The 27,904-nt window shown below is 39.8% G+C and overlaps 3 protein-coding genes and 1 non-coding gene across 7 annotated transcripts; 1 reads left to right on the top strand and 3 right to left on the bottom strand.

Annotated features, from left to right (window-relative positions):
• Positions 1-908: 908 nt before the first annotated feature.
• LOC119905685 (serine hydroxymethyltransferase, mitochondrial-like) lies at positions 909-10,814 on the bottom strand. 3 transcript variants are annotated; one of them, XM_038722948.1, is made up of 12 exons: positions 10,662-10,814; positions 9,437-9,631; positions 7,518-7,597; positions 6,424-6,624; positions 4,655-4,736; positions 4,372-4,494; positions 3,986-4,125; positions 3,606-3,768; positions 3,381-3,480; positions 2,487-2,642; positions 2,039-2,146; positions 909-1,473 (listed from the first exon to the last, which is right to left on the bottom strand). In XM_038722948.1, exons 1-12 carry the CDS (start codon positions 10,776-10,778, stop codon positions 1,346-1,348), a joined length of 1,593 nt encoding a protein of 530 aa, XP_038578876.1. In that variant the 5' UTR covers positions 10,779-10,814; the 3' UTR covers positions 909-1,345. The 3 variants fall into 3 exon arrangements, with proteins under 3 accessions (XP_038578876.1, XP_038578877.1, XP_038578879.1); XM_038722949.1 differs by lacking the exon at positions 6,424-6,624; XM_038722951.1 differs by lacking the exons at positions 9,437-9,631; positions 10,662-10,814 and having other exon boundaries at positions 6,424-6,843.
• A 136-nt stretch (positions 10,815-10,950) lies between these two features.
• LOC119905686 (neurexophilin-2-like) lies at positions 10,951-16,252 on the bottom strand. The gene is made up of 2 exons (XM_038722952.1): positions 16,014-16,252; positions 10,951-12,137 (listed from the first exon to the last, which is right to left on the bottom strand). The coding sequence occupies exons 1-2, from the start codon at positions 16,089-16,091 to the stop codon at positions 11,301-11,303; spliced, it is 915 nt and encodes a 304-aa protein (XP_038578880.1). The 5' UTR covers positions 16,092-16,252; the 3' UTR covers positions 10,951-11,300.
• Positions 16,253-17,830: 1,578 nt separating this feature from the next.
• LOC119906293 lies at positions 17,831-17,944 on the top strand. The gene has a single exon (XR_005444960.1). It is a non-coding gene; the product is annotated as a U5 spliceosomal RNA (small nuclear RNA).
• A 3,966-nt stretch (positions 17,945-21,910) lies between these two features.
• On the bottom strand, positions 21,911-27,411 carry stac3 (SH3 and cysteine rich domain 3). 2 transcript variants are annotated; one of them, XM_038723766.1, is made up of 13 exons: positions 27,071-27,411; positions 26,311-26,351; positions 25,680-25,758; positions 25,080-25,233; positions 24,839-24,936; positions 24,636-24,696; positions 24,387-24,484; positions 24,116-24,185; positions 23,762-23,811; positions 23,534-23,616; positions 23,307-23,358; positions 23,065-23,202; positions 21,911-22,635 (listed from the first exon to the last, which is right to left on the bottom strand). In XM_038723766.1, the coding sequence occupies exons 2-13, from the start codon at positions 26,316-26,318 to the stop codon at positions 22,528-22,530; spliced, it is 999 nt and encodes a 332-aa protein (XP_038579694.1). In that variant the 5' UTR covers positions 26,319-26,351; positions 27,071-27,411; the 3' UTR covers positions 21,911-22,527. The 2 variants fall into 2 exon arrangements, with proteins under 2 accessions (XP_038579694.1, XP_038579693.1); XM_038723765.1 differs by having other exon boundaries at positions 27,083-27,411.
• Between the last annotated feature and the right edge of the window lie 493 nt (positions 27,412-27,904).

The raw sequence follows: 27,904 nt of genomic DNA, 5'->3' as shown, positions 1-27,904 counted from the left end.
AAACAATACCAGCTGTCTGGTGGAGATTAGAAGTCTACACTGGATAAATCAGGCATCAGAAGCTCACTGAAAACATGGTCACATCCACAGCTCTTATTGTCTGTTTTTAGACAGTTTCCTGAAGTTGACAGTGAGAGGAAATGACCAGAGGAAATGCTTGCAGCTTAACATGGATCAATGTTTATAATCTCTGGAGAGTCTCATCCCTCCTCCGACTGTAAACATAAATTTTCTGTCTTTCTAAGAAATGCATGTGTGTGTTACAGAGCCGCATGTATTCATAAAACCAATGTAACAAGAGCTTATGAAATATCAGAAAATTCAATGAACATGTAAATGTGCATTTGGGAAATGATTTTTATTGTAATGAAGAAGACCTACAGTATATATGTTATAAAGTCTTCATAAATAGATATCAGAGTGAAGGTATAGAGGCTGACATTAATATGTTATAGTCTAAAAACAGAGTTTGTGCTGTTTAACCCTTTTAGTTTGTTGTTTTGTGTGTGTAACCTGAATGTGTGTTCAATTCCCAGTGGAGCTGCTTTGAGTTTCCCAGGGCCTGGGACAAAAGCCTGACATTGATAAGGGCTCTAGAAAGCGCTGAATGACAAAAAGCCAAATACCTAAACCACTTACGGCCCTTCCTTGCTTCTCAGACGGAAAGCAACAGCCCTGTCTGAGGGGTGGACAACATATTAGTGTGCAGCAACTGTTGATGCATTAACTGCAACATCATAACTTACCTTCACAAAACAAATCATTTTCCATATCTAGTAAGTTTGAACACAATTTCCCAAAGTGGCCTATAAGAGTTTTGCACAGTATTGTTATAGGTTGTCAAAATGTAAAAAACTGTTCCACTAAATTGGTTGCTAATACAATGAAACTGCTGATGTGATATCATCTTATCATCATCACAATGCAATACATTATTACATTTTTATTAAGCATTATTATTATTGTTACAGCCATTAAAAAGTATAAATGTGTTATAGTGCAATTCATTTTCAATTTTATTGTGTTACTCAACCTTTTCTCTTTTGATGTAAGTATTAGCTGGCAATTTGTTTTATATGTTTTTTTTAGCAGGCTTACATACATTTACACTATATTACATGTTTCATCATATTTGGCAGAAATGATGCTTGAGTGGATTATGGAAATGTGATGACCCCTGGTGCAGCACACCGACCAAGTTTCAACTGACATGATACATGTGACTGTGTCAATGCTTGTGTTAATGGCAACATTATCAAAAACATCTGAGACTATTTCATTTGAGGAGTTCCAAAGCATATGTACATGGTGTGATGGGGAAACTGCCTTTCTGTACGTGCTGTTATTAGTGGTCAGTGAATCCGGGCATGGGAAAGGGGCTGGCAAATAGCTCCACCCGCTGGCGGAGCTCTGCAATGCGTGACACTGTCTCTGGGTCCTCCAGCACGAAGGACTTGAAGCTGGCTAGATTTCCTGTTGGGAGATTGAGAAAGCAAAACAACTAGCTTAGGGTTTTAATAATATACATCTGGTTAAAAATAGCCTGTAGTGCTGTTAAAAATGTTCATGTGGTGAATCTTTTGGGGTCAGAAGGAGGACTGAACATTATGTATACTTCTTTAAAAAAGCAAGGCCCTCTCCAGCATTAATACTATTTTGTGCTGTTGCATTGTATTGTGTTGCAAAGGGTGTTTCTATTGTTTTGTTCATCTTATTTTTCTCAATGAGGGTAGGCTAAATAACAGGAACAGCTCTCTGTAGCGATACTGCAATGAATGGCACCACAAAATACATCCTAGAAAATTATTATAGAGTTGATTAAACAGTTTCAACAAATACTATAACCTTCATGAAGACAGGACTTACTGCAGGACTGTTGTAGACTGCATTAGTTTTAGCCAGGTAAAAACGACAGATTTTTCCCTTTGATGCTCATTGTCAATGGTTCAAACATTAGAACGCCTTCTCAACACACAAAATATTACCATGGTGGACTCTGTACCACTCTAAATGACATAGGAACTTCTTCCTCTCTCACCAGTCTTCTTCTTCACATCCAGTGCGATCTGAATCCCTTCATCAATAAACTCCACAGTCTTTTCAAAGTCTGCCTCCTTGAACTGTCGGGAGGTCAGAGCTGGAGTTCCTGGAAGAAAGCAACGACAGATAAAAGGAAGGCAAGACTTAAAAAAAAAAAGTACTGCAATTTTAGGGTTATCACTGTCGATAAAGAGGTTAAGACTGGTGCGGTTTAGACACAAGCTGACAGGCCGATGGAAATACAGACAAATAAACAGACAGACAAAAGAAAACAGAGACATCACACAGACAGACACACAGTGAGAGAAGAAAGGATCAGGTATGATATAGGTAGCAAGACTGACTGGTTGACAGATTCTGCCCAAACACCCTCCACTCCTGCAGCTCTTCACCCGTAAAGTAACCAAAACATCCTGCGCCACCTTTAAATGTACTAATTTCAGTACCGAGCCTAAGTCCTCCTGGAGTGAGAGCACTCTTGTCTCCGGGGCATGTATTCTTGTTAGCGGTGATGGAGACCAGCTCCAGGACTCTCTCAGCTCGAGCCCCATCCATCCCGCGAGGTCGAAGGTCAACCAAGACCAAGTGGTTGTCTGTTCCACCTGAAAGGAGGAGGAGAGTGATTTAATGTTTTTGTTTGATTTATGGTAAATGATATTCAGTTTAGCTCAACAGTGAGATAAATTGTCATTTCGCTTCACTCTCCACTCAAACCTTCAAACAAACAATGATAAAGTTATCATAATTTCTTTTAGATTATTAGATTTATTTCCTCATAATATTTTTCCCACATTCAACTGCCGAGTGAAGGTTAAGAGAACATTTCCAAAGTCATGAAAGCAGAATGCAAATTAGGTTGGAGCAAATACAGAATTAATCCACCAGCAATTGCATCAGATATTTTGAATGGTAGAAATGCATTCTTACTCTATTGCTATTGCAGGTAATGATTATGTGTAGATTAAAACTTTCTAACCCTCTACTTCCGGCGCCATTTTGATCTCAACTGCACACCTGTCAAGTCTTGTGACTGCAGCGTGCACGGTGGTAACACTTTTTTTGAAGGGTGGTCACACAAAATCTGGATTTGATTTCAGATTTTTCTTCTGTCCACTTTGTATTGTGTTCATTGATAAATATAATCTGTTAACATGTCTATTTTTGAAAGCATTCTTACTTTACAGCATTTTATCCACACCTGCCTAACACTTTTACACAGTACTATGCAGTGTAAACACCCAGCAAGGTACTGCTGGTAATAAACAAACTTGTATTGTATATGTGTTTTGTACAAAAACGCATTAAGTGCATCTAAAAATACTCTTCATTTCCCTCAGTACCTGACACCAGGGTGTAGCCCTTCTTCAGCAGGGCGTTTGCCATTGCCTTGGCATTCAGCAGCACTTGAGTGATGTACTGTTTGAACATGGGAGTGGAAGCCTACAAAGACAGAAATTATGCTGTGTAAAGAGAAAGACCATATCAGGGCACTCCGGATGACAAGTAAAATGTTTTCCATTTCTGTTTGCAGGCTGAATATTAATAATTAAAGTTGATATCTGGACCTGTTTGAGGGCGACAGCCACCCCAGCAATAGCGTGGTTGTGAGGTCCTCCCTGAAGTGATGGGAACACGGCAAAGTTCACCCTGTCCTGTAGGTCATAGGTCACCTCCCGACCTTTCTTATCCACAGACCGCACACCTTTACGGTAGAAGATCAGACCGGCTCTGCAGAGTGAGAGAGAAAGCAAAATGCATTCAACCTGAAATGTCCCTTTTCTATTTTTCACTTGACAATAAACAGCAAGTTCCAGCAATTGTTGTACAATACAAAACCACATTTTAATTAAGTTATTTCAATACCATGACCGGACCACCATTACCACTTATTCTGTGATGAAAAAACAAAACAAAACACATTCACACACAACATCCAGGCCCTTACCTTGCTCCACGCAGGGACTTATGAGTAGTGGAGGTGACCAGGTCAGCATGCTGGAAAGGAGAGGGAACAGCTCCCGCTGCCACCAGGCCGCTAATATGAGCCATGTCTGCCAGCAGGTAGGCATTAAGCTCCACACACAGCTGAAACACACACATTAACTGATCAAAATCATTTCTAATCTTTTCAAAGTCTTATTTCGTTGAACAATCTCATTCATCATTCTTTGATCTTGTATACTCATTTGTGTTTCCTGTTTTTATTTTTTGTCCTTATATTTTTACTATTGCTTGCTTTCAGGACTTAAGAAACCGCTTTTGCATATTTGAAGGCTATTAAAATGTTTTTACCACTACTTTAACTGACATAGTTCCTGACCTAAGCAGTACCTTCTTCATGCGAGAGTAGTCCATAAGGCGAGCATAGGCGCTGGTTCCTGCTATGATGAGTCTGGGTCTAAAGAGTCGGGCTGTTTTCTCCAGCTGGTCATAATCGATCAGACCTGTTTTGGGCTGAGGTGATACAGGAGGAAAGGGGGAGGTGGAAAAGTCAAAACTGAATACTTTGTAATTTTCTTTTTAGTGATAGAGTGACGGTTTTCTTCAGATTTGCTTTGGCAATTTTGGTTCAAATCTTTATTTCTTTTTACAAAACGTCAACCAAATTACTCACATCCAGCTTGTAAGGCATCGATTCAAAGTAGATGGAGGTGGCTGATATTCTCTTTGTGTCTGTCATGTAGCCGTGGGTAAGGCTGAAATGTGGTTGAATATGAAAAAAAGTTTTAGAAATTTAAGTTGAGAGCGCGTCCCAGAAGTTCAGCAGGTGAGGGGTTGTAAACTTATTCTGAACACTCTAGATCATTATTTTTCTTCCATATGACCTGCATATTGATGTAATTCATTGATCACTTCATATGTAAGTCATTTCCGTACAACTGACTTAAAAAACTTTCTCCACTTTACCTCCTTCCTCTGATCTACAGATCCTCTTTAGTTGCTGTAGCTTGTATGTAAATTCATCTGATCATGTAAAGACTAGATCTTCCTTATGTTCTATTGTTATGTTTGTTGGTCTTTTGAGAAGAAAAAATGCTGTTTCAATTTGTTACCTTGTGCAACTGAGTGGGTTTGTTGTTCTGTTATCTATTGCTAATGTTGCTAAATTTTTATTCATTGATATCAAAATCCAACACCTCTCTAACTGTAACCCTACCAACCCCCAGACAGCCCACATATAACTTTTCTATAGTATCTGGCATATAAACATTGCAGGTCTGCATTCAGCCCAAAGCTAACTATCACCTGCAACAGCAATATGGTGTGCATGTGGGTGTTGGTAAAATAAAAAATGTAGTTTAGATAAAAATACATTGAATTCAAAGAGGGTGGCATAATAGGACAACTCCAGACTGCATGACTAACATTTTGCCATGTACATTAATTCCTCTTGATATTAAGCTCCAAAACAACTGTTGTCACACTATGTCAGTGTTTCCTAGTGTCTCCAGATTTTCCTCCCCTTCCCGGTGTTTCCTGTTTCCCCCTGTCTGTTTCTCTCTGTGGGTGCATCACAAGCCTCTTAATTACATCCCCTTTTCTCTCACTAATGTATTTTCCTTGCATCTGGGGATGCATGGAAATAAGCAAGGAAACAATTCCAGGAGAGAAGAAACAAGGAAATATGTATTTAGAGAAATGAGCCCTGTGAAGCGTCTGTTTTTGATGACAGCGGCAGGTGATCACAGCTAGATCAGCTGTCACTAGGCTCAATGGAGTTTGTGTCTGCACATAATATTCTGATTGTGAATTAATTGTTGAGTAACTCCAAATATGAGCATGGTGCTTTTTGAACTGGAAACATTGGAAATCAATGAAAACCTTTTTTTTTTTATCATTTCCTCTCTGAGTCTGCCATTTCAGTCCAGCAGCAATATCCAGTTTCATGGAGGAAAATGTCAACCACACAGGCAAAATCATAAAACATTTCACGGCACATTACAACAGTCAGAAAATGTCATAACATGTCTATCTTTATACATTGAATAAGATTATCTAATAATTCGTTGTTAGGAAAATCCAGTGATCCACAACATCACATTATTACTCTTTACCCAGCAATCATGGCTTATGTTGATGTTATTACATCATTAGTCAGTGTTATGGTATGTTTGGTCCATCAAAAAAGTAAAATTTGATTGTTAACTCTAGGAAAAACACAATCCAATTTAATTTTACTATTGTTCAAAATCAAGGGGAGGTATAATTAGATTTACTCCTTTAAATATTCTCCTGGCATGTATTTTTTTGTGGGAGGCAACATTATTTGATTTTGGTGTGATTAAGAGTGTTGTCTCTATCAGTTGTTACATTTTTCCTTGTGTACAGATAAATAAAAGAAACTCTATATTTGAGTATCTTTGGCTAAACATGTTCACTCACTGTCCCCCGTCAGGCAGATCCAGACCCATAATGCGGTCATGGGGCTCCAGTACAGATGTGTAGGCTGCAAAGTTAGCGGGGGATCCAGAATATGGCTGGACGTTGACTCCCCACAGATTTGGGTCCAGACTGAAGGCAGTGAGTGCTCGCTTCTGACACAGCAGCTCAATCTGGTCTACAATCTCTGCACCTCCATAGTACCTCACAAACACAAAAGGCATTAATCGTTTAATATTATATCGTTTTGTTTTGTACTGTATCATTTAGTATTTTATCGTATTGTTTTTTATTGTATCATATGGTAGAATTTTGTATTGTATCCACCCATCCATCCATTTTCCGCTGAGCAAGGGGTCCGTACCTCCCTCCCTCCAGCAACGTCATCCAGCTCCTTCTTAGGGATCCTGAGCTGTTACCAACCTAGATGAGATATATAATCTCTCCAGCGTGTGTTGCATCTACCCTGGGCGGCAACTATACACTGAACTGCTCCTGGGTATCTGAGCTCCTAACCCTAAATCTAAGGCTTCATTACTGCTGACACTAGACAACTTCACCTGTCTATTTCACACCCTCACACATGAATAAGACCCCGCAACACTTGAACTCCTTACTTACTCATCATCATATTGTATCACATGTATCATCATTTCTGTATTGCATCACATTGTATTGTATCATTATCAGTTGTATAATTTTATTTATGTGTTGTATCATTTTGCATCGTGTTTTAATGTTTAATATTGTTTCATTGTATGATTTTGTATTGTGTCATAGATCGTTTAATTTTGTATCTTATCGGACTGTGCTATCATCACATATGTTTTACATAGTATTATGATGTGTAGTATCCTTTTGTGTTGTATCAGGTCATATTATTTCGTATAATATTGTTTTTGTTTTTGTTTTGTTTGTTGCACAGTATCGCATTATGTTAAATTGCATCATTTACACCCTGGTCTAGGAGCCTGAGTCACTCACAGTTTAAAAATTACATTTCACAAAAAGTAAAACTTAGGCTTCTGAAAATCTTTCAATGTTTTGTAATGATTGCAACATTATAGAGTATTTTGAAAAGTGCACTATCCATGTACCTTTGTCCTGGGTATCCCTCAGAGTATTTGTTGTTTAGACAGGAGCCCTGGGCCTCGAGTGCTGCACGGCTGCAGAAGTTCTGACAGGACAAACAAGCACAGTGTCAAGATCCAGAGCCACACGCTGTACTTTTTTTATTTTATCATGCTTTATATTCAGAACATTGTCACCATCCAAAAATAACCTTTATTTACCTAGAGACAGGTAATTGAGCACCCAATTCAGTTTTCAGAAAGTCCCAGTTACACAGTACAACTACAGTCCAATATATATAATATTGTTCAACTATATATTTGGAGCTTAATGCCAAGTTAAGTCTATTTAAATATGTTAAATTTGTTTCATAAATCTTAGCTGCAAAAAATGAATTAAATTAGCTTATCTAAAAATATTAAAGTATTAGAAGTGCTACAGATTAAGGGATGAATATAGAGGAATCTAACTAATACTGAATCCCTGTGGGGTTCAGTGTCAAATCTCCCCAAACCACTTCAGTCAGTCAGAGGAGAGATGGAGGTGCAAAGAAGGAAATGAATGTAAATGAATTGTTCTCTCTGTCTCAGTATTTTTTTTCTCCCACTCTCACTTCTGCTCATCTTCTCTATCTCTGTCGCTCTCTGTCCTCCTCAGCCGCCCCCTCTGCCTTGTTATTATACTAAACCTGTCACTGTTCAGGGATCCCTCAATCATTCCAGGGGGATTTAAAACCAGTCCCCCATGTGACTCACTCTATGACATTTCAAAACACAATCTCAACATACACATAAACGGTCGCCTCTCCTCATCTGTCTCAACTTAGAATGTGAAGATCAATGGCAAAAATCAGCTAGGGAACCTAATGGGATCATTTGACTGTGTTCCTGAATAAAAAAAACGGGGGCTCTCCGTTGGGAATCAGGCTGCAGCGGCAACTGACAGCACATGCACAAGAAAATGAATATCTTTCAGATGTCATTGTGGCTGATAATGCTGTGGATTCATAATTGCCGGAGAATAAAAGAATGAAAGCTCCCTTCTTTCCCCACAGCTTCCACTTAGATGAAATCAGTGACAAATATGAAGGAAGTCTCGATGAACAGTTGAATTCTAGAAACTACAACTCTGGTTTACACTGCCAAAGGAGGCTCCTCTGCAGTTTAAGTTGTTTTTCTTGCTTCCTCTCTCACATACTGCAATGCTAAACATCTTTGTCCACAGGAAAGCACAAAGGATAATTAGCAACATCTCTTCATCGCCTATATTCACAGTTTGAGCAGCTACTGTCCTGCAGAAGAAAGTAAAGTAACATGCAAGTAATGATCTAGCTATTATTTTGCACATACTGTGATATTTCCAGATGATTTTACATTTAAATATATGAACTGACTTTATCTGTTTTAGTCTGTGGGGCTGTAAGGGTCCTCCATGAAATTTAGTATACAGGAAGAGCCTTGACAAATTTCCACCATGGTTGACAGTTAAGTGAGATCCAAATGTTTAATGTATGTTTGTAGAGTGGTGTAATCCGTCTGCTATCTGTTTTTTGGCTGAAATTATATTCTGGCCCAACTTTATCTACCAACAATCAGAATGGATCACGTAGGTAAGACGTGAGAGAAATTCACCTGCAAAAAAGAAATAATGAACAAACATTTAAGTAGTCACTTTTGATTCTCCTCACCAGAGTGGTGGTCATGGGTCATCACAGTTTACATACCGCCTACATCTGAATGGTGTTTTTACAATGAGGATTATATATGTTATATCTAAGATGCAAAGAATCCAGTAATCTAAGTGTTTTTTTTTTTTTTTGTGGAATCACCTGATGAAAATTAACCATTTCTGAGAGGGTTACATAAGGTATTATATTTTAAATGAATATAGTATTCAGGGCTGTGTAGGACACTTTCACAGTATTCTCTTAATATGTGGGTCTCACCTCTGATGCGATGAGCTCCAGTCCCCGACGCTGCCTGTCCTTCTCCTGCTGCAGAAGGCTCCACATCTCTGGATCGTCCTGGGCCAGGCTGTTCTGTCCTGTCCACCCGCTGCTGCTTCCGAGGCCATGTCTGCAAGACTCCACTGTGACCTGCCCCTCTCGGCCCAAAAATCCTGAAACCCTGAGGAAGAGGGGCTGCATGGGGTGGTGGATGAACACCCAATAATCATTTCAGTTAACTAAACTAAACTTCCACTCCAACTGCTCTCTGTCACTGTAAATAATATGTTAGTAGTGTTTGGGAAGACCCTAGAGAGATGGTGCTGTATTTCTTTAAACGCACTATTCTATTTAACAACTCAGTGTAGTTAATGAAACTTTAATGGGGAAACAAAAAAGTCACAGGATTCGATAAAACTCTTCATTGTGCTATAAAGTGTCTGTGCAGAGTGAAAAGGTTTCTGAGGGGTTCTTTTTTGTTGTTGTTGTCCAAGATTGCTCCTTTGGTGTCTTTTGAAAACCTCAGGAAGAGTGAGCCTGTGCAAAAACACTTTCATCACTCAAAATTATAATACTTTGCACCAGGGGTTTGGAAACAAGGGAGTTAGAATAATGTGTCTTTTGATGTTCTAAACAATCCATTAAATGAAAGGCAGTGAAAAAGCAAGCGTGTTATTCCGTGGAGCGGTTAAAACCTTGGACATGAAAAGTGTAATGTGGGTTGGCCACACACGCAGTGACTTATTTATCAGACTCTTGTTTGTTGAAGGCAGCTTGTAGCTGCATGATAGTTACGTAACTGTGTTACTTTGGGCTAATAGACAGATTACTGTACACGCATAAATATATGTTTAAACAAGCCTCCTTTCATCTTTTGTGTTCATTATGTTTTCTAAGCCTTGAGTATATTAAGCCTTGCATGAAGAGCAGAGTTTACAGTCAACTTTCCTTCAACAACAAAACATATTCTGGGACAGACAGTAGCACTCTTTTCTCTTTTGACAAATTCAAAATACAACACAAAGTCGTACATAATGTGCATCTTCAAAACAGACATTTTTTTTCAGGCCTGCAGTGACAAGCTGACCTAGTTTGTAGTAAAAAGTGATTTAGTTACAATTGCTCTTAGGGGCGGGGGGAGATCTTCTAATGCAGATCCATGTGGATCTATGTGTACATTTCAAAAAGCTCTAGATTAAATACATTATAAAACAAATGAACTCACCTGTAATTTTTGCCGTAATGAAAGAGAAAACATGACTGTGACAGCAGAGGGCTGGGAAAACTTTTGAAGGTACAAAGGGTGAAAGTAAAACCAGTACTGGAGGAAAGCCAAGGGCATGGGAACTTTGTATCACTGATTAAAGTGACTGCTTCATCTCACTCTGTAACAGTTCTTTGAAGAATAAATATCTTATGAATCATTCATTTCATATTAAAAAGCACTGTCCATGTCCAAGTCCATGTTTCAAAAAGTACAGATGATTCTGTCCCTAACTATATATCTGTTTTGTATTATTATTATTGAGGCAAAAAAACAAATTTTTCATATTCAGAAAACAAAATTCATAAAACACAACACACAAAGTGATCTCATGAATTAAGTCACTGCTTTCTTTTAAAAACAATGTGGAGCTTTTGGCAGATGAGTTTAGTTTCAGACAAAACAAAGCACACGTTATAAATGTCATCGCTAACAGTCAATGCTGATATTAACACAAGTTTTGGCTCAAACTGCACTCACTGACATGTGGAAAACATGTTTTTAATGGCATATAAAACAGTTTGAAACTAGTTTGAAAACTGAACATATGATTTTGAAGGATGTATGTAAAGTCCGTGTTTCAGCATCTCAGAATCTGAGTCATCCGAAGTGCTGCTGGTTCTGCTCTGTCTGATAGTTGTGGTCTGGACAGATTTTCTGCACCAGCCTGTAATCGGTACCAGTGAAGGCAATGAAGATGCATATAACCTTAAAGGGTTTGGCACAGATCCAGGCTGCCTGGGACTGGGTGTTTTCAGAGTAGCAGGTCTGCCCCGGGTCGTACATGCAAGGCTTGGTCTTCTTGGACCGGTTGGTTCTCTGGTATTCAATCCGGCAGTTGAGTTCGGTCACCATCATTGTGTCCTGCTGCTGCTGCTTCTGCTGGTCTGGAGGAGTAGAGCTGGTGGACTGAGGTGGGCTTTGGAATTGGGAAGTCAGATCCGGAACCAGGACTGAGTTTTTGGTGTGAGCCGCCGGATCAAAAACCTCCCATCCTACAGCTTTGGAAGGAGGGACGATGCTGACGGATATGTTTCCCAGACGGGACGAGTTGTGGCGGAAGTAGACACTGAATGTGCCGTTGATGTGGTCCACGATTTTCCCCGTCACTAGGAGGCTGAACTTCACTGTTTTCACGTTAAAGTAAAAATTGCCCCAGCCCAGGATCTTCTTGGCCTTTGGGGATATTTTTGCGGGAGGTTTGGATTTGGGAAGAGGTCGGTACAGATACTGATCCAGGGCTTGAGAGACATTCTGCGGCCATCCGTATGGGCCGAGAGAGCCGTAAGCTGGTGTTTTGTGTTTGGTGGAGATGATCTGTAAGTCTTTGGAGATATGTTTAACCTTCAAAGCAGCTCCCACTGTGTGCACTCTTCCTCCTTCCTCCTCTCTCCAATGTTGGCTCTGAAAGTTCAAGGGATTGGCTGTTTCCTGGACCTGTGGAGAACAAACCATAAATTAAGGACATCTTAAAATGTAAAGTGCTCTTGTTTCTAATCTAAATGGTAAATTCACCCAAATCCCTATAAAGCATTTTTTCTCACCAGTCCTCTGACCTAAACGACAAAATAGGTCATTTGTCAATGCCTCCCAAAACAACACATATGAGCATTTCCTGTAACAGTCCAGTGACCTTAACTACGTTATGTAAGCCACATGACATGGTTAACGTAGTGAAATAGTTTTTTGCTGTTTATGTCACCCGACTTCCTCCTTTGCTACCGTTGCATGGCCACTAGATGTCATTGTCACAAAAAACGTAAATATGGGTCGTAATAATGTGCTTCATCAAACGACCTAAATGGTCATTTTTATGGCCGGGACAGGAAACAGGTTTCTCACTTACCTGTATCCCTAGTGGTAGTCTAGAATGCAGGTGGTCTTGTTTTTTATTTTTAAGTTTGGAGACGTCTGTCTCCGAGATTTTCTTTGTAACTCTGAGAGCAACACTTGGGCTGTGTTTAACCTTGGAGATAGTTTTGAAGCATTCATCCATTTAAGCTCTGCGAGAGAACAAACAATTCTTCGGTCAACAACTAAAAACTCTAAATACAGTAAGTACAGTATGATTCGTTTTGTGTAAGATGCACTGTATGAGGTGACAAGAAAGATAAGAGAGAAGAAAGGCCTCTAGACCACCAGGATGACCGCAAATGAAGGACAGTTTCACTGTAGCTACATTACCAAGTAATCGATTCAAATAATTATGCTTTGAGGTGCTGTGTCCTCTGAATGAGAATGACTTGAAATTGACTGTGATCAATAGGTCAGCTCCTTCAGGCAAGGACTACAGTTATAAGGAGCATGCACACCCCCACACACAGTCACATTCATATTGCCATTAACACATTTTAATTTGGCTGTCCTCCCTGATGCTCTGTCTCGCTCTCTTGTAAAAACTCTCAATCCTCTTTTTCAACAACCTTGATAATGGAATCTATGGGCGTATTAATCATTATGACTAGAAGAGAGAGGAACATGGTCAACACACAGGTCACAGTTGAAGACACTGAAGAGGATCAATAAAATAATATCCATTTATAGTACGTAATTTATGAAAGGGTAAAACCGTTAGCCCCATCTTCTTCATATCGAGCTCCGTCTGCGCTGAACATGTCTCCGCTGTCTGTCTCAAAAAGACTAAAGATCCCTCTTTCTCTTTTACACCTTTCTCCTCCTCGTCATCCCAGTTTCCATTCTTAAATTGATTTGGATTACTTTCTTGAAATTTATATGGTATTAAGCTTTCATCTGGATTCACCTGGTCATGTTATTATTTCATACAAAGAGCAGTTCATGTTTCATTCATTTACTGTATATCTTCATTGCATTTCTCCATCTCCATACACATTCTCCTCTTTCCCATTACTGTCCCTCAGATTTTGTACATACATATACATAAAGGTTTATATAAGCTCACTTTCCCAAACATTTGCAACATGTCACCATTATGCTTTACCTTCTTAAAATGTTCTTACAATGTTCCCTACAAAAAATAGCAATGCGATTTATTCCCCCAAGAAATAATCTATGTGGAGAAACAAACTCATAAGACATATTTTGATGTGCGACTAGTTGTATTTGTGATAGTGTTATCAGTAATAGTTTGGTTTTCATATCTCACACAGAGCAGAATACATCAGTAACATACAGAAAAATAGTTAGTTAAATCATCTCAGTTCATCTTAAGTATCTCAGTTTAACATGGTACTGCATAAAAAATATAAAACAAGTGTGAAAATTAAGTGCATGTTCAGATTGATGAAGCATCTGATTATAAGCCAGGAAGCCACCTGCTGTGTCTGTTAAAATGCTCAAATCAAATTAATCCAGTCATTAGTGAGGCTGTATTTGTGACTATATTTCTGAGACTCATTGCACAGTTGACGTGATATATTTGAATAACACACACAATCATAAAAATAAAAAAAAGTTAAAATCACTGTGTTAAGGTAAAAACCTAATGGGACCACCTGACTAGTCAGGTGAATCCTGGTGTCAAGATTTTTTTTTCCTCTCTCATTAAAAAAATACTTCCATTTTTAAGAGGAAGTGTGAATTTAGTGAGGGAGACAGGTCACATTTTTTTGCCTCTTGAGCACTGAGACATGAGTTAGTCAAAAAGTTCTGCACACTCATTGTTTAGGACGTGATTTCTATTTTCATCATAATGTGTCAAAGGCAGATGGAGGTTTCAAGTTATTCTCCGCAAGATTTCTGAATAAACAGCTCCCAGGATATCATTATATCTCACCAACAAGTGGGATTCACATCACCCCTAACCACCCCAGCCCTGTGTGCCAATCTCTGCCTTCTCCTGTGAGCTCCAGCTGTGCCTATTGTTACACGCCTAAATCTCCAGCTCTGTGCTGTTCTCACCAACCCTAATTGGAGCCCACTGTGTGACAGCCGTGTCATTGGCTCTGTGTCAAGATGCCAGCACAGAAACTGCGACTGAGCAACAGCGGTGGAGTGGATGCAAGCACAACACCTGTGCAAAAGCACCTGCAGAGGCAAAAACTAAAAACCCAGAGACTTGAGAGCAGTAATTGCATTTTAAGGACAGAGTGAACATTGTTGCCATTGGCTAAAAGGAACCTTAATGTGTCACTTTTTCACGACTTAACAAAAAACGAAGTGACAATGTTTCTTAAGCCCTAGGGTAATAGAACTTTATCAAACTGACAACGACTGTGCAATCATTTATTTCAAGTAATAAAGCACCAAATTAGATTGCTTTGAGGTTCTCACCTGACAACTTCAGTGTTAAAAGTTACAGATGTCTCAGTCAGCTGCTCATGCAGCAAAGTTAAGAAAGTTAAATAAAAGACAGAAGAGCAGATTAAATGCCTGAAAGAGAATTACAGACCACAAGACTGGAACAAATTAAAACTTTGAGGATGGTATATAGCCCATAGAATACATAGAATATAGAAAACCAAACCATATCAGAACAAAAGATCATTATTATTAGGCATTTAGCTTATGCATTTATCCAAAGCAACTTGCAATTGCTACATATGACAGAGGTTGCACACCTCTGGAGCACCCAGGGGTTAAGTGTCTTGCTCAGGGACACATTAGTGGATGTGTCGCAGTGAGAATTGAATGCCGGTCTCCGACATGTGTCTTATCCACTGCGCCATTGCCACCCACAAAAGACCAGTGCAAATGTCCTTACTTGAATAAACCAGCATAGATCAAACTTTTCAATTAGACAATTTTAAGATATGTAATTTGAATATCAAATCAGTAGAAACAAAATCAAGTCTCCAGCAAGTAGCAGCTTACATTTCTTACTGGAGTCAAACCTGAGTTCTCAACTCTTTCTACTTCTCAAAATAATCTGGTGTATTTGCTGAACCATTGCTACTATGTCATCTTACCTATTATCCTTTAAAACTACCATAACCTGACTGTATTTTAAGCTATAAATAATTTCTGGAGGACAATTTTTTTAAGTTGGTAGATATCTCGTTTTTGTAACAGAACAGTTTATATCTTTTAGAAATGATTGGACCATTCCCTTTTTCAGACACAGAAAAAAAAACACACTGTTGAAACAGAAACGACCACTGATTGATTGTGCAACAATGCTGCAATATGATGAACAGTAGCAGAACCAGAGCACGAGGGAATTCGAGATTAATTCTTTGACAAGAACTAAATGATGAGATTAGTTTTACTAATTAATAGGCTAAGCAAATCTCCCGAAACATAACACTTATCAGAGCCACCAAAATTAATTTGTTAATAATGAGCCACACAGCTTTAGGAGCAGAGCAAAGAGCGGCTGTTCGCTGATTTACTCACCGCTACAGGGAGAAGCCACAGACAGGTGATGGCAAAGTTCAAACACAGCACCCTCATTTTGCAGCAACGTTTCCCCATCCAGAGAACCGGACTGTCTTAGAGGCAATCTGTTCGACTGAGTAAGTGGTGATTTACTGAGTCAAAGCTTACACTCACTTTAAAAGTAGGCTAGAGAAGACATTCCGCAGTGAGAGACTCAAAAATCCCCAAGATCTGGAGTGAATACTCGGCTCAGTAAGCCTCCCCCATCTCTCTCTCTCTCTCTCTCTCTCTCTCTCTCTCTCACACACACACACACACACACACACACACACACACACACACACACATCTCCGTGGGGACATGTCAATGGGATGTGTCATTACCCCTTTAACCTTAACCATCAGAATTACATGCCTAACCCCAACCCAAATGTAACCTAAACGCTAAACCAATCCTTCAATGAGCAGTCTCTACCCGTGGGGACCTCAATGTTTGTCTCCAGGGTGACACGAGTCCCCACCGGATTAGTGTGCATTCAGGTAAAAGTCCCCACCGTGATATAAAAAAACATGACACACACACACACACACACACACACACACACACACACACACACACACACACACACACACACACACACACAGAGGCTATATGCACTCGCGCGGGGACACACACACACACACACAGACACACAGACACACACACTGTCCTGACTTGCCTCCCTGATCATTTTCACCACCTGGCCGGCCCTTATTATAACTCATCAACCCGGGGAAAGGCGCTCTTAGGCGGGCATGCACAGTTTGACAGCCCTCCCCGCTGTCTCCGCATACTTTAGCCACGGGGAGGCTGACAAAATGACAAGGGCTCTCTCTGGGAAATGTAAAAATCACTGACAAGTCTGGTGAGATTCTGCCATTGCCTCAGCCTATCAGTGGTATTCCAAGCCAACAACTCACTGCAGGTAGGCTACTAACCAGACAAGGTGTCTTTAATAAAGAATGAGAGCTTGTGTAAATACAGAAAGCCATTAAGTTTCATGCTCAGCCTGAGCCTATGTCCCACCTTTACAGCTTCTTTGCATGCTTCATAAAGGTTGATAAAACCTTAGGAGTGTCTTCAAACTGTCCCGTTGTTTTAAAGACATTCAAAATTTGAATTGATTTTTAACTGGCCTTAAGGGACGACAGGCATAACCGAATAAGTGCGCGTTTTCATAGTTTCTTTTTGTGAAAATGTTCGTTTGTTCAAACATGTTGACATAACGTATGCGCCCAGCTAGAAATAGATTACTTGACAGTTTATACCGGATATCCTCAATCTGGTGGGGAAAAAATAACGTCCTAATCATAGTCTATGCCGCCTATATAGGACTGCATGAGCAGAGCAGCCTACACTCGGCACCAAGCTCATGTTTCGTTTGCGCATGCGCACAAGTAGATGCTCGTAAGCAAAACAGTGACATTGTTCCAATTTATCGCAAACATTTCACATCCTCTCTTTTGTCAGTAGCCTTTCTATGTCTTTGGCGTAAAGGAGAAAGCAGGTGTTTTATTCTAGTAGGGTTTGAATTTGTTTGTTTTAAATTGGAGGTGTGGTCTAGCTCGCCATATTCCCACAATGCATAGCGCACGTGGGGCATTTCCACGCTAAACGGTTTACATTTAACTCTCACCAGCAACATTTTGGTGCAAGAACCGGATATCTCTATTGTAAACACTTTCTATTTCTGGGTTCCAAATGTTTTCAGATATGGTCATTTTTCTGCTGTGAAGCCTAAGTGAGTATACTAAGGCGGAGAATGAGGTCGGCCACCAAGCGGGTGACAGGCTAGTACACTCTTGTTTCTCTTCAGATCGTATAAATCTTTCGCCTTTTACTAAAGATTTCCGTGGAGAGGAACAATAAGAGTTTCAATTAATTTTTTGATGCCCTGCTCACGCGGGGCTTCCTACACTTGTGAAAAATGAAATAAGATTGAGAATAAGCACTGCAGATGCCCGTGGTTTGCAGGATGGATTTTAATACGTGTTATGTTGTAGGTTCCAGTTTCATGAACAAAAATGCAGGTTCCTCTTTAGAATTATCTCGGAAGATTATTTAAGCAGACCAGTTATTGTGGAACAACAAACACATGATCACGTTTTAAACCATATAAAGGTCAACGTAACCATTAATAAAGACATCTACATACCGTATATTTAAAAGCCCACTATATAATTTTTTATTTTTTTAATTGATTGTCAACCTCGTAACATTTTGCTTTAGGGAACTTGTACAAAAATGTGAAATGAAGCTTCATGAATGACTGGGTGCAGCTGCATTTCGCCAAGTCGCCTGTGAGGGGCAGCAATAGACCAGCGGCGCAAAATCTGCAGGAGCGTGCAAGAAGAAGAATTTGGAAAAAGAAGAAGAACAAAACGTCGATCTCCACTGAAACAATAGACCACCCAGTCCCTGGCACAAGCACGCTGCAAGAGAGTTTCTTTATTCGTTCATAGATAGATTGTGTGGCTTTCAGGGGCGCATCGCAGCTCTGCTCGTCCAGCGTACCCGCCGCTGAAAGAGGAGGAGCGCTTCAACGGCGAATGAAAAAAAACACCTCATGCCAAGCGAATGAGACAAGTGGATCAGATGAATAGTACGTTCACCCACTGAGATCAATCTGCGTGTACAATCTTGTTATCCTGTGAACAGCTGATTGTCTTTGTAGCCAGTTAGCCTGTCCTCAGTTTAGAGCACACATGGATGCTACTGCCATTGTAAAAATCGAAGAGTTAACAGACTGTAACAATAATGCCAGTGATCAACAACAAGAAGCGGGAGACACGCCACCACCAAAAAAGCAAAGGAGGAATAAAAGTGCAATCTGGAAATATTTTACCATTTGTGATGATGACGTGACCAAGGTGGTGTGCAACCTATGCAAGAGAGTTGGGAGCAGAGGCAAGGATGCAGCACATCTAACTACCAGTGCTATGCACAACCATATGCATTACAAACATCGCAATGTGGCAGGCATCCATAGCAGTCTGAGTAGCAGGAGACCACAGCAAACCCCTACACCCCCTGCCTTAGTGCCCTTTACTCCACTTGTTGTCCCGAATTCCCAAACTGAATCTGTTGAGGAAGCAAACCATCCAATGACCCAATCAATCACAGACAGCGTGGGTGAAATGATTTGCATGGATCTTTTGCCATATTCATTTGTGGAGAACAAAGGGTTCTGTAAACTTATGAATTTGGTGGCACCTCATTACACGCTTCCTGCGGGCATTCACTTCAGCAGCAAAGTTGTACCCCTGCTTCATCAAAGACTCAAAACCAAAGTGAAAGAGAGCCTTGAGAACATTGAGGGTGACGTTGTGCACTGCACAGCTGATATTTGGACTAGAAAGTTCTCAACCAGCTCCTATCTGTCTCTCACAGGACATTGGTTTGTACAAAATGTATCAGATTGCGGGGCTGTGACGCATAAACGTGTCCGTGCGTTGCTCAACATGAAGGTGATTGATACAGAGTACACTCCAGCAGAAATCTTGCAACACCTCCATGACCTTGTTGAAGAATGGCAAAACATAGTTCCATGCAGATTTACTGTTGGGTCCTTTGTCACTAACAACACCTGCAACATGATGAAAGCCATGTCAGACAGTGGCTTTGAGCACATTAGATGCATGCCTCACTCCCTACACTTGATTGTAACAGGTTCTATTGAGGAGTGCCATGGTGTGGTTAGTGTAATCAACACTGCAAGACAAATTACCAACACTGTACATATGTCGAATAAAGCCTTAACAAAGCTACACGAGAGACAGGAGCAACTTGGCCTTTCTGTGGCTGCCTTAATCCATGATGTGCCGACCCGGTGGAACACAGTGTTGTTCATGCTGCAGCGCCAGCTGGAGCAGAAGAAGGCACTGATTGCCATGTCCACAGAGGTGGACCTTGGTGTGTCTATCTCAGAGCATCAGTGGACTTTGATGGAGGCCATAGTCAAAGTGCTGGAGCCCTTTGAGGAAGCAACACGCACAGTGTGCCAAGATGATACATCCATCTCCTCTGTGATCCCGTGCATCCAGGCCCTCAGAACAGCACTGAACGAACTTTTAGCAAATACGGATTTGAGTGATCTGTTAGAGACTCGCAAGCTAGTTAGTTCACTGCAGAGCCACCTTGAGGAACACTTTCAACACGTCTTTGAAACACCCACCAATGCCTATTTTAAAGCCACACTCCTGGATCCCAGATTTAAGATCATGCCCATGACAATGCTCAGCAAACTGGATTTTGAAAGGTTGAAAGCTGCCGTGGCAGCGGAGGTTGAGGAGTTGTTGGACCAGGATAGCAGGCCTTCAGCAGGTGAAGCCGGCTCTTCTTCAGGTGTGGTGCTAGAACCTGAGGGAACCAGCAGCAAGCCAACAAGCCTTTTCTGGGGTGCAATGCAAAGTCTTACAGCAAATAATGCAGCATCTTTGTCCAAGACTGTGACATCATCAGGTTTAGTGGAGACCTATCTAGCAGAGAGCAGCACACTGTCACTGGCCTCTGACCCAGTGATTTCATACTGGTCAGCAAAGACAGCACAAAATCCTGCACTGGCTCGAGTGGCAATCAAATATTTGGCGTGCCCACCGGCAAGTGTCTCCTCTGAGAGGCTCTTGAGCACAGGAGAAGACGCTGTTGCTCCAGATTACAGACATCTCCCTGTCCATGTGCCGCAGCTGATTTTCACCAAGTACAATTTGGTTGGACTGTGTGAAAGTATGTGAAGGTTCTGGTGCTGAAGAGAATAAGCCGTCATAAATGCTGTAGAAATGCAACCAAATCTTTAAGTGTTAAAGCTAGTCTGTCTATGATTAAGTGCCATGTTCTGTATCCCAATGATTTAAAGTGAAAGTATCTTCTACATGCTCGGCAAAAACCTTTGGCTGACCCATCCAGGCACTTTGTCATCACAGACATGGCACTGGATGTCTGACAAAGCCCCTGTCCAGTGACTTTAATCTTCACTGCTCACAGATCAATCTTTATACTTTTCACAGTCTTAAAAAAATGTAGATTGAAAACAAGGACGTCCCTTTCTGTCTTTGCATAGAGGAACATGAAACTCACAGAACAGGAAAGTTGTCAAGGCAGTTTATTATTTTTGAAAAGTTTTTTTGTATTTTTGATTATTACGTCTTGGTTGTATTTGTGTCATTCTGTAGTAATTCATACTCATCACTCCATGTAGCACTTTATATTTTAATTTGTATATTTTGGTAGGCATCTTGCAATAAACAAAAAAAACGCTAAGAAGATTGTGATGTTTTTGTTCTTTTTTCATTATTCCATGTATCTTCTTTAAATCCTTGGCCTTCATTAATGATGCAACTTGCTCTTTATTTATAAGAATAATTGCTGCTGGGTCACCTGATTTTTTTCTGTCCAGAGTTGATAACAGCACTCAACCTCGATTTGAAACTAGATTTCAGCTGCCAGTTTTAACATCAACACAGATAATAACGTGAGCTAAAACTCCTGTTTAGGCTGTGGAAGTAGCAACTGTACCAAGTGGTACAAGACGTGCACATACTGCATTACTGCTTCATGCATAAAACTCCAGCAAGAGAGGTTCCTCTGCATCTCTCGCTCCTTTTTGTTTTAAATAAACTGTTGCCCTTTTGGAAACAGAAAGTTTCACAGTGAGTTTTTAAATGCACTTCAGGTTTCAAGTGTATTTTATGCTGTGTTTTAACACATTTTCTTTTCATATAGCTTTTCTTCAGTTTGTCAGGGTCACAAGTGAAATTATGTACAAGCCCAATCTAGGAAATGTTCTTTGCATTGTTTATTTGTTAATATAAAGCTATGTACATGTTGATAAGGCTTTGAGGCCTCTATTTATACAACTATAAAGAAGCTAGATAGCCTTGACAATGGTAACAATGTTTTATTAGACATTAATTATTTAAAAACTTTTACCATGCAAAATATTTGGTTAATGGATCACATAAGCAATGGAAATGGACAGCAGTGTTAAATGAGAATAAATAGCTGTTTTTTAAAAACAAAACAAAGCCTGAAAGTTCAATGTGGTTGTTCTTCATGTTTGCATTTTGATTTCATCAGTTTCCTATTTGCCAACTCTTATAACCATCTATCTGGCCCTCAGAGGTTTTGTTATGGCCTCATTTTATTAATTTGATGTGAGATTTAACTGCCCACTTACTTTTAAAACTGTATTGTCATCTTGATTTAGAATATATATTGATGTCTTAAATCTTATACATTCATATCAATTCATGAATTGATTTATGACCTTTTGCAAGGCTCTCCAGGTTTTCTCTACCTCTCCTAAATGCTAGCTAGATTTAGCACGTAGAAACTTAAAGCAGCAGCATATACTTTTCTGCTGTGACAGACAGTCTGTTTTGACTATGTATGTAACATAGCTGAAAGATCAGAAGGATCTCCAGAATAGTGACGTCTCAATTTTGTACTGATATTTAAAGGGTGTTGCAGGCTCTTTAATTGCATGTCGAGGTTTTTATGTCACAGTGATCTCTTCCAGCAGATCAGCAGGGAAGTAGCCCAGCTTGCGTCCAGTGCTGACCTTCAAGTAGCCACCTTTCTCATCTCCTTTCTTCACCACAATCTGAAACCAACAACAGCACAAATAAACATCCGAGCATCTGTATCAACTTGATACATTCTCACTAAGGCCTCTACATATTTATTGAGGCACCGTGCACCACTTGTATGTGCTGCTACTGAGGGTACAACAGTGTTTACAGTTTTTGTGTTAGTAAGACAATAAAATTAGCAATATACTTGGGCAGCGGGTTAATGTAAGGATGCTAAATGTCTGTTTCTTTTAAGTCTGCCTTTATTTCCAGTGATGACTAAACAAAAAACACTTGGCACACACTGGCAAATATGAGATCTTTTCAACCTTAACATACAAATGGACAACAATAGAACCAACACATGAAAAACATGGTTCAGTGTTCAGTGCAAAATCTGATTAGAGAGATGTTGCATCTTGTTAAATTAAATGCACACTTGCACACGTTAATGCTGGTACCTGATCTTTCTTCAGTGTGATTTGTCCCATCTCTCTGTTCCCTACAAAGGAGCGTGTCACCTTGAAAACTCTTTCCGATGCACGCACTTTGATGAGGTAGTTGGTGGGAAAGTAGCCTGTCTTCTCCCCCATCTTTCCCTGAAAATAGAGGGATTTAGTTCATCCTCCACACATACTTTGGAAAATGGGTTCACCGCAAATATTTAATGGATCCAGCAAAGGCTAAAAGAAGTTAAACTCACCCTCCACCACTCTTCATTGGAGTCATCCAGTACTGTGATCCGATCACCAGGGCTTCACACAAACACACATTCAATAAATGTCTTTTATCACTGCCTTTTTGTTTAACAGTTACATTGTAAAACCAAAAAAGTGTAGTTTTCACTTAAAGTAGGTTTAATTGAATAAATAAAATAATAAATGCTTTACACTACATGTTGTTACAGGATGTTAGGGAATTCAGACGTACTGGAAGTCGAGGTCGTCTTTCTCTATGGCCTTGAAGCGGTAGAGAGCCAGGTAATAGTGGGATTGGGAGAATGTACCCTTACTCTGTTGACAAAACAGCACAGATTCTACTGCATATGACAACTGATTTATAACAAAACATGCTCACATACAGCTGGTGGAAAAGGGAAGAACTTTTAGTAGCTGCATGTGAGTAAAACAGAAGTGTTTTATTAACATTGTCTCCTACCTTGTCGTCTGCTTTGTCTCCTCCTTTCTCCTTCTTATCATCAGGCTTCCCTGTATGAACATCAGGCATCAGAGTCATCAACAAATTCCTTGCTTTTGATGGAGGATTAAAATCCAGTAACATTAAAATGGAGAACAAATCATTTCATGTTATTGTCACTATTTCGGCTATTTAGAATCCTTGTTGAATTGGTCTGTTTTTAATGTTTTTTCTGCACTTTAAATGAAACTGTGTTTTAATTTGATTAATTTCATGTTGGATATAGAAATGTGTACAAATTGTTATATTTATGACCACAGCTAGCGCAAAACATACCACCACATCTAACCATCATTATAGTGATAATCTTGATACCTTCTCCTCCCTCCTCATTCTCTTTGGGCTGTTGGTTCTCTTCTTCTTCTTCCTCCATCATCATCATCATCTAGAGGACAACCATTGTAAATCAGAACTGCACACAAACGTCATATATCATATCCTTTCAAATCCTTCATTTGCTTTTATACTGACATGTCTGGATTCATGCTTGAATTTCCTCTACTGGTGTTGGGCTAATTTAATGAATGAGTGAAAGACATGTATCCGAAAATTTTAGGTTTTACAGTTTGATTAAAAGTACACTCACATTTTTCTTGTCATTTTCATTCTTTTTGCGCTCCTTATTTGCCATGATGACACCGACTCGCAGGGTGTCAAAGACGGGATCGTTCCTGTTCGGGTTATCTTGTCAAGGACAAAGTACCAGTTAGACAAAATTTTTTGTAATTTTACAGGTAATACACACTTTCGCAAATAGTATGTACACTTTCACGTACACTAAAAAGATTAAGAAAGCTAGATATACATGAGACATATTGCCATTCGGTGGACTCACTTGAATCCGGTTGGTCACTGCTGTACAGCGGGGAGCTGTAGGCCCTTCTGAAGCCAGGTGGCTACAGGAAACAAGTAGAGGACATCATGCTTCAATGTTTCAAAAGTAATTGGAATGTGTCTACATTTTAGTGGCCTACTGTACAGACATAGTATATTGTTTTTTTTTTTATGGAGCATACCAGCAGAAGGAATAGGACTCACAATTTTGCCGAAGCACCTCTGAAACTCAACATAGGACTGACATGAATGGTGGATGTTGGTCTTGCAGTTTTTACACCTCAGAGCAAACTTGTTGTTCACTGAAAAATTAACAAAGGAACAGCAATTGGGTTGCTTAGAAAGCAAGATTAAGTATTATAAGTATAAAACATCAAGTATATAGTATGTATATATGACATTCAGAAGATATAATAAGTATAACATAATAGCTTCCAGTACATACAGACTATCATGCGAGCGCAGACATCACAGAACTTGGGTTTCTTGCAGTAGTGGTCCTTAAACTTGTGGGGTTTGTCGTTGACCCGGATAACAGGCTCTGGAGTTTCTGGTTCCTTCTCCTCCACCTCCACCTCCTCTTCATATATAAAATAGACCTGGACACACAAAAGGCATATCACAGTCACTTAAAAAACACAATAAATGTGCACTTTTTGATGTTGGTCTAAATTTTATCATGGTCATTGGAAAGGGACAGTGTCTTGCTCTTAAGTATGCCCACTTTTGATGTTGTGTAGAGATTTGTTCTGCAAAAAGTGTTGGTATGAAAAGTGATGAACCCATTAAAACAAACGACCAACCCAGAGTCAGTATAAGTTCTGATGTCTCAGATTTGTGATCTGTTGTTCAACTTCATCCTCTATCAGCCAGCATTGTGACTTTATCTCAAGGGGATAAAAAACAGAAACACACAAGTTTTTTTTTTTTTTTTTACAATTGACGCTGCACTGCGTTCCTGCCCCAGCTGGTGGCTATTTTAAACGGCCCTGGAATGGCACTTCTAACAGTGGGGTGGGGGGGTTGACATGGTGCTGTCACTCACAGTGTCTCCGTCCTCTTTCACTACATTGTCAGGAGCGGGAGGGTTGTCGTGGATATCCACAGAGTTTTTGTCATCCTCCCTGACACACAAAGAAAAGAAAACACAAAGCCATGAGTCAGATCATCTCATGCAGCTACATGTCATGACTTTCACGTGAAACATTTGTCTCTCCAACTTGTCACCTTCAGTTTTTAAACCTGACCTCTTGCTTGTCAGTAGGTGAACATGTAATACCTAAACCTTAACATGAAATGTGAACAAAAAAATGACCAAAATTGGGGTTACAAGGTGGCAAGCAGTGACCTGATGTAACAGGCATGCTTTGTGCCAATATCAAATATCAAAAACGTTCCACCTCAAAATAGTTGAGGGTGGATCATTTATTCTGGGAGACTCCTATGACGCATTTTCTCATATGAGCATGGAGTCATTACTGTATTTAAATATGCTGTAGGAAGATATGGTTGAAAACTTTATGTGTTTTTTGCGCTTTTCAGTCTGGACTGTTTAGCCTACTAGAATTTGAATTAAGGCTTTTGGAGATGGTGAAGAGGTGCAGGCAAGCAAAGTAGGGCAAGCAATATATTCCTATTGCAGAGGTAATCGAATGGATTTCAGGAAATATACTCACTGGTCCATGGTGTTTGGTGGATAATGTCAGTACTGCCCCGCCTACAAAGACATACAATATATGTGTATTTATTACATACATGCGTAAATAATTGTGAGGAGTTTTGTTTTTGAAGAAGCACCATCAAAAATCAGTAAATTTTATTTGCCATGGTTGGTAGAATCAAAAAGCACCCCAAGAAATATGTGCATATTTCTTAATGTAAATAGAAAAACAACTGAATGAAATTAGATTGTAGTTAGAATTTCTATTTGTCATTTATTAGGTTGGCCTTCACATGGCATCCAGTCAAAATGTATTAAAAAGATTTTATCATCCTTTAATTTTTATCAGAGGATAATGATTTTAAAAAGTAGCATAAACACTGTTTCCAGCATGTATTCTTGTGTCTGTATGAACACTTAACAAAAAAGTTTCATGTAGCTACACACCCGCTTACACACACATACTGAATGAGTGCACTTGTCCACTTGACCTAAACTATTCTAGGGTGGTGAAATTAAATCTCCTCACAGCTAAATTTGGTTTGCCTCTGTCAATCGAGAAAAGACCAAAAGAGCAAAATTCCAGAAAGTATGACAGCGATAAAAATCAATCTTTGTGAATTGGCAAAAATAAATCTCAATGTGGCAGTTATTCAGCTAGTATTTGAAAGCTTTATGAAACAGCATTACTGAAACTAAATTGAATAAACTGACTTCCACATGCTTTAGTCACGCAAATACATTTTGCAGTGGAATAACTCAAACTTTAAACTTACACTGGAACGTACCTCTTGTCAAAATTCACGCAGCTCGGAGGAGAAATGACAAAATCCACTGTGTGGGAAAATCTCTCTGTGAATGAGTCCTTCGCCTGCTGGCGATGACTGGAGTGCTGTATGTTCAGGGAATCTGAGTCTAACAAACCAGCCGATCAACCTGCCTCCTCACTTCAGGCCCTCAGGACTCTTTGTCAACACCTTCACAGTCAGGGCCCTTTGTTTATTGCCTCTATTGTCTCTTTAGGTGATTTCCAAAGTGATTCCAGGCTCAGATGTTAGCATATGTCTGTATTTGTGTACTTTGCTATGATTTTGTGTGTGTGTGAGTGTGTTTGTATGCGTGCTAGGCTCAGCACTCATGTGTCAAGCTGACTGTCCACGACAGCTGGGGAACTCAGACTGAGCACTGATGACGAGGGGAAATCAGATACTTTGTTTCCCTCTGTCTTCATTACACTCATACACACCTCTTTCCCCTTGTCCCAATTGTTCACAAACAACAGCAACACACACACACACACACAGACACACACACACTGCTCGCTGTCCTTGTCCTTTTGTGGAGACAAAGAACAATGCAAAAACCTGTATGTCACCTTTTGTTAAACATTTGAACTGATAATTCACATCAGTGCTGTATTAAATGTGTCTACTATAGGCATTTTTAACTACTGGGCACCTATTCATATTTTAAAGGGCACAGTATAGGCTACTGTGCAACAATCTGGCGTTTGGGGGGAACTTAAAAAGAACTTGAACTGTAATTATTTTTGGGTATCTAATATGAACCTGACCTTTCTCCAGAGCAGCACACCATCGATGTTTGCCCAT

This window comes from Micropterus salmoides, unplaced genomic scaffold, assembly GCF_014851395.1.
Source record: "Micropterus salmoides isolate LMB-PRFRI ecotype aquatic unplaced genomic scaffold, ASM1485139v1 Ms_hic_scaffold_16, whole genome shotgun sequence".
Classification (NCBI taxonomy): Eukaryota; Metazoa; Chordata; class Actinopteri; order Centrarchiformes; family Centrarchidae; genus Micropterus; species Micropterus salmoides.
Note: the sequence above shows the minus strand (reverse complement) of the source record. Positions and strands in the feature narration are given on the sequence as shown.

Excerpts from the sequence above, each read along its gene's own strand:
- LOC119905685 (XM_038722948.1), bottom strand. The coding sequence starts at position 10,778 with ATGCCCTTGGCTTTCCTCCAGTACTGGTTTTACTTTCACCCTTTGTAC. Across the intron at positions 9,632-10,661 it reads CATTACGGCAAAAATTACAG|CCCCTCTTCCTCAGGGTTTC; the intron begins GTGAGTTCATTT and ends CACCCCATGCAG. Across the intron at positions 4,737-6,423 it reads GATCTGCCTGACGGGGGACA|CCTTACCCACGGCTACATGA; the intron begins GTGAGTGAACAT and ends ACCACATTTCAG.
- stac3 (XM_038723766.1), bottom strand. Across the intron at positions 24,186-24,386 it reads ATGAAAATGACAAGAAAAAT|ATGATGATGATGATGGAGGA; the intron begins GTGAGTGTACTT and ends GTTGTCCTCTAG. Across the intron at positions 22,636-23,064 it reads TCACACTGAAGAAAGATCAG|ATTGTGGTGAAGAAAGGAGA; the intron begins GTACCAGCATTA and ends TGTTGGTTTCAG.
- LOC119905686 (XM_038722952.1), bottom strand. The coding sequence starts at position 16,091 with ATGGGGAAACGTTGCTGCAAAATGAGGGTGCTGTGTTTGAACTTTGCC. Across the intron at positions 12,138-16,013 it reads TGTGGCTTCTCCCTGTAGCG|GTCCAGGAAACAGCCAATCC; the intron begins GTGAGTAAATCA and ends TGTTCTCCACAG.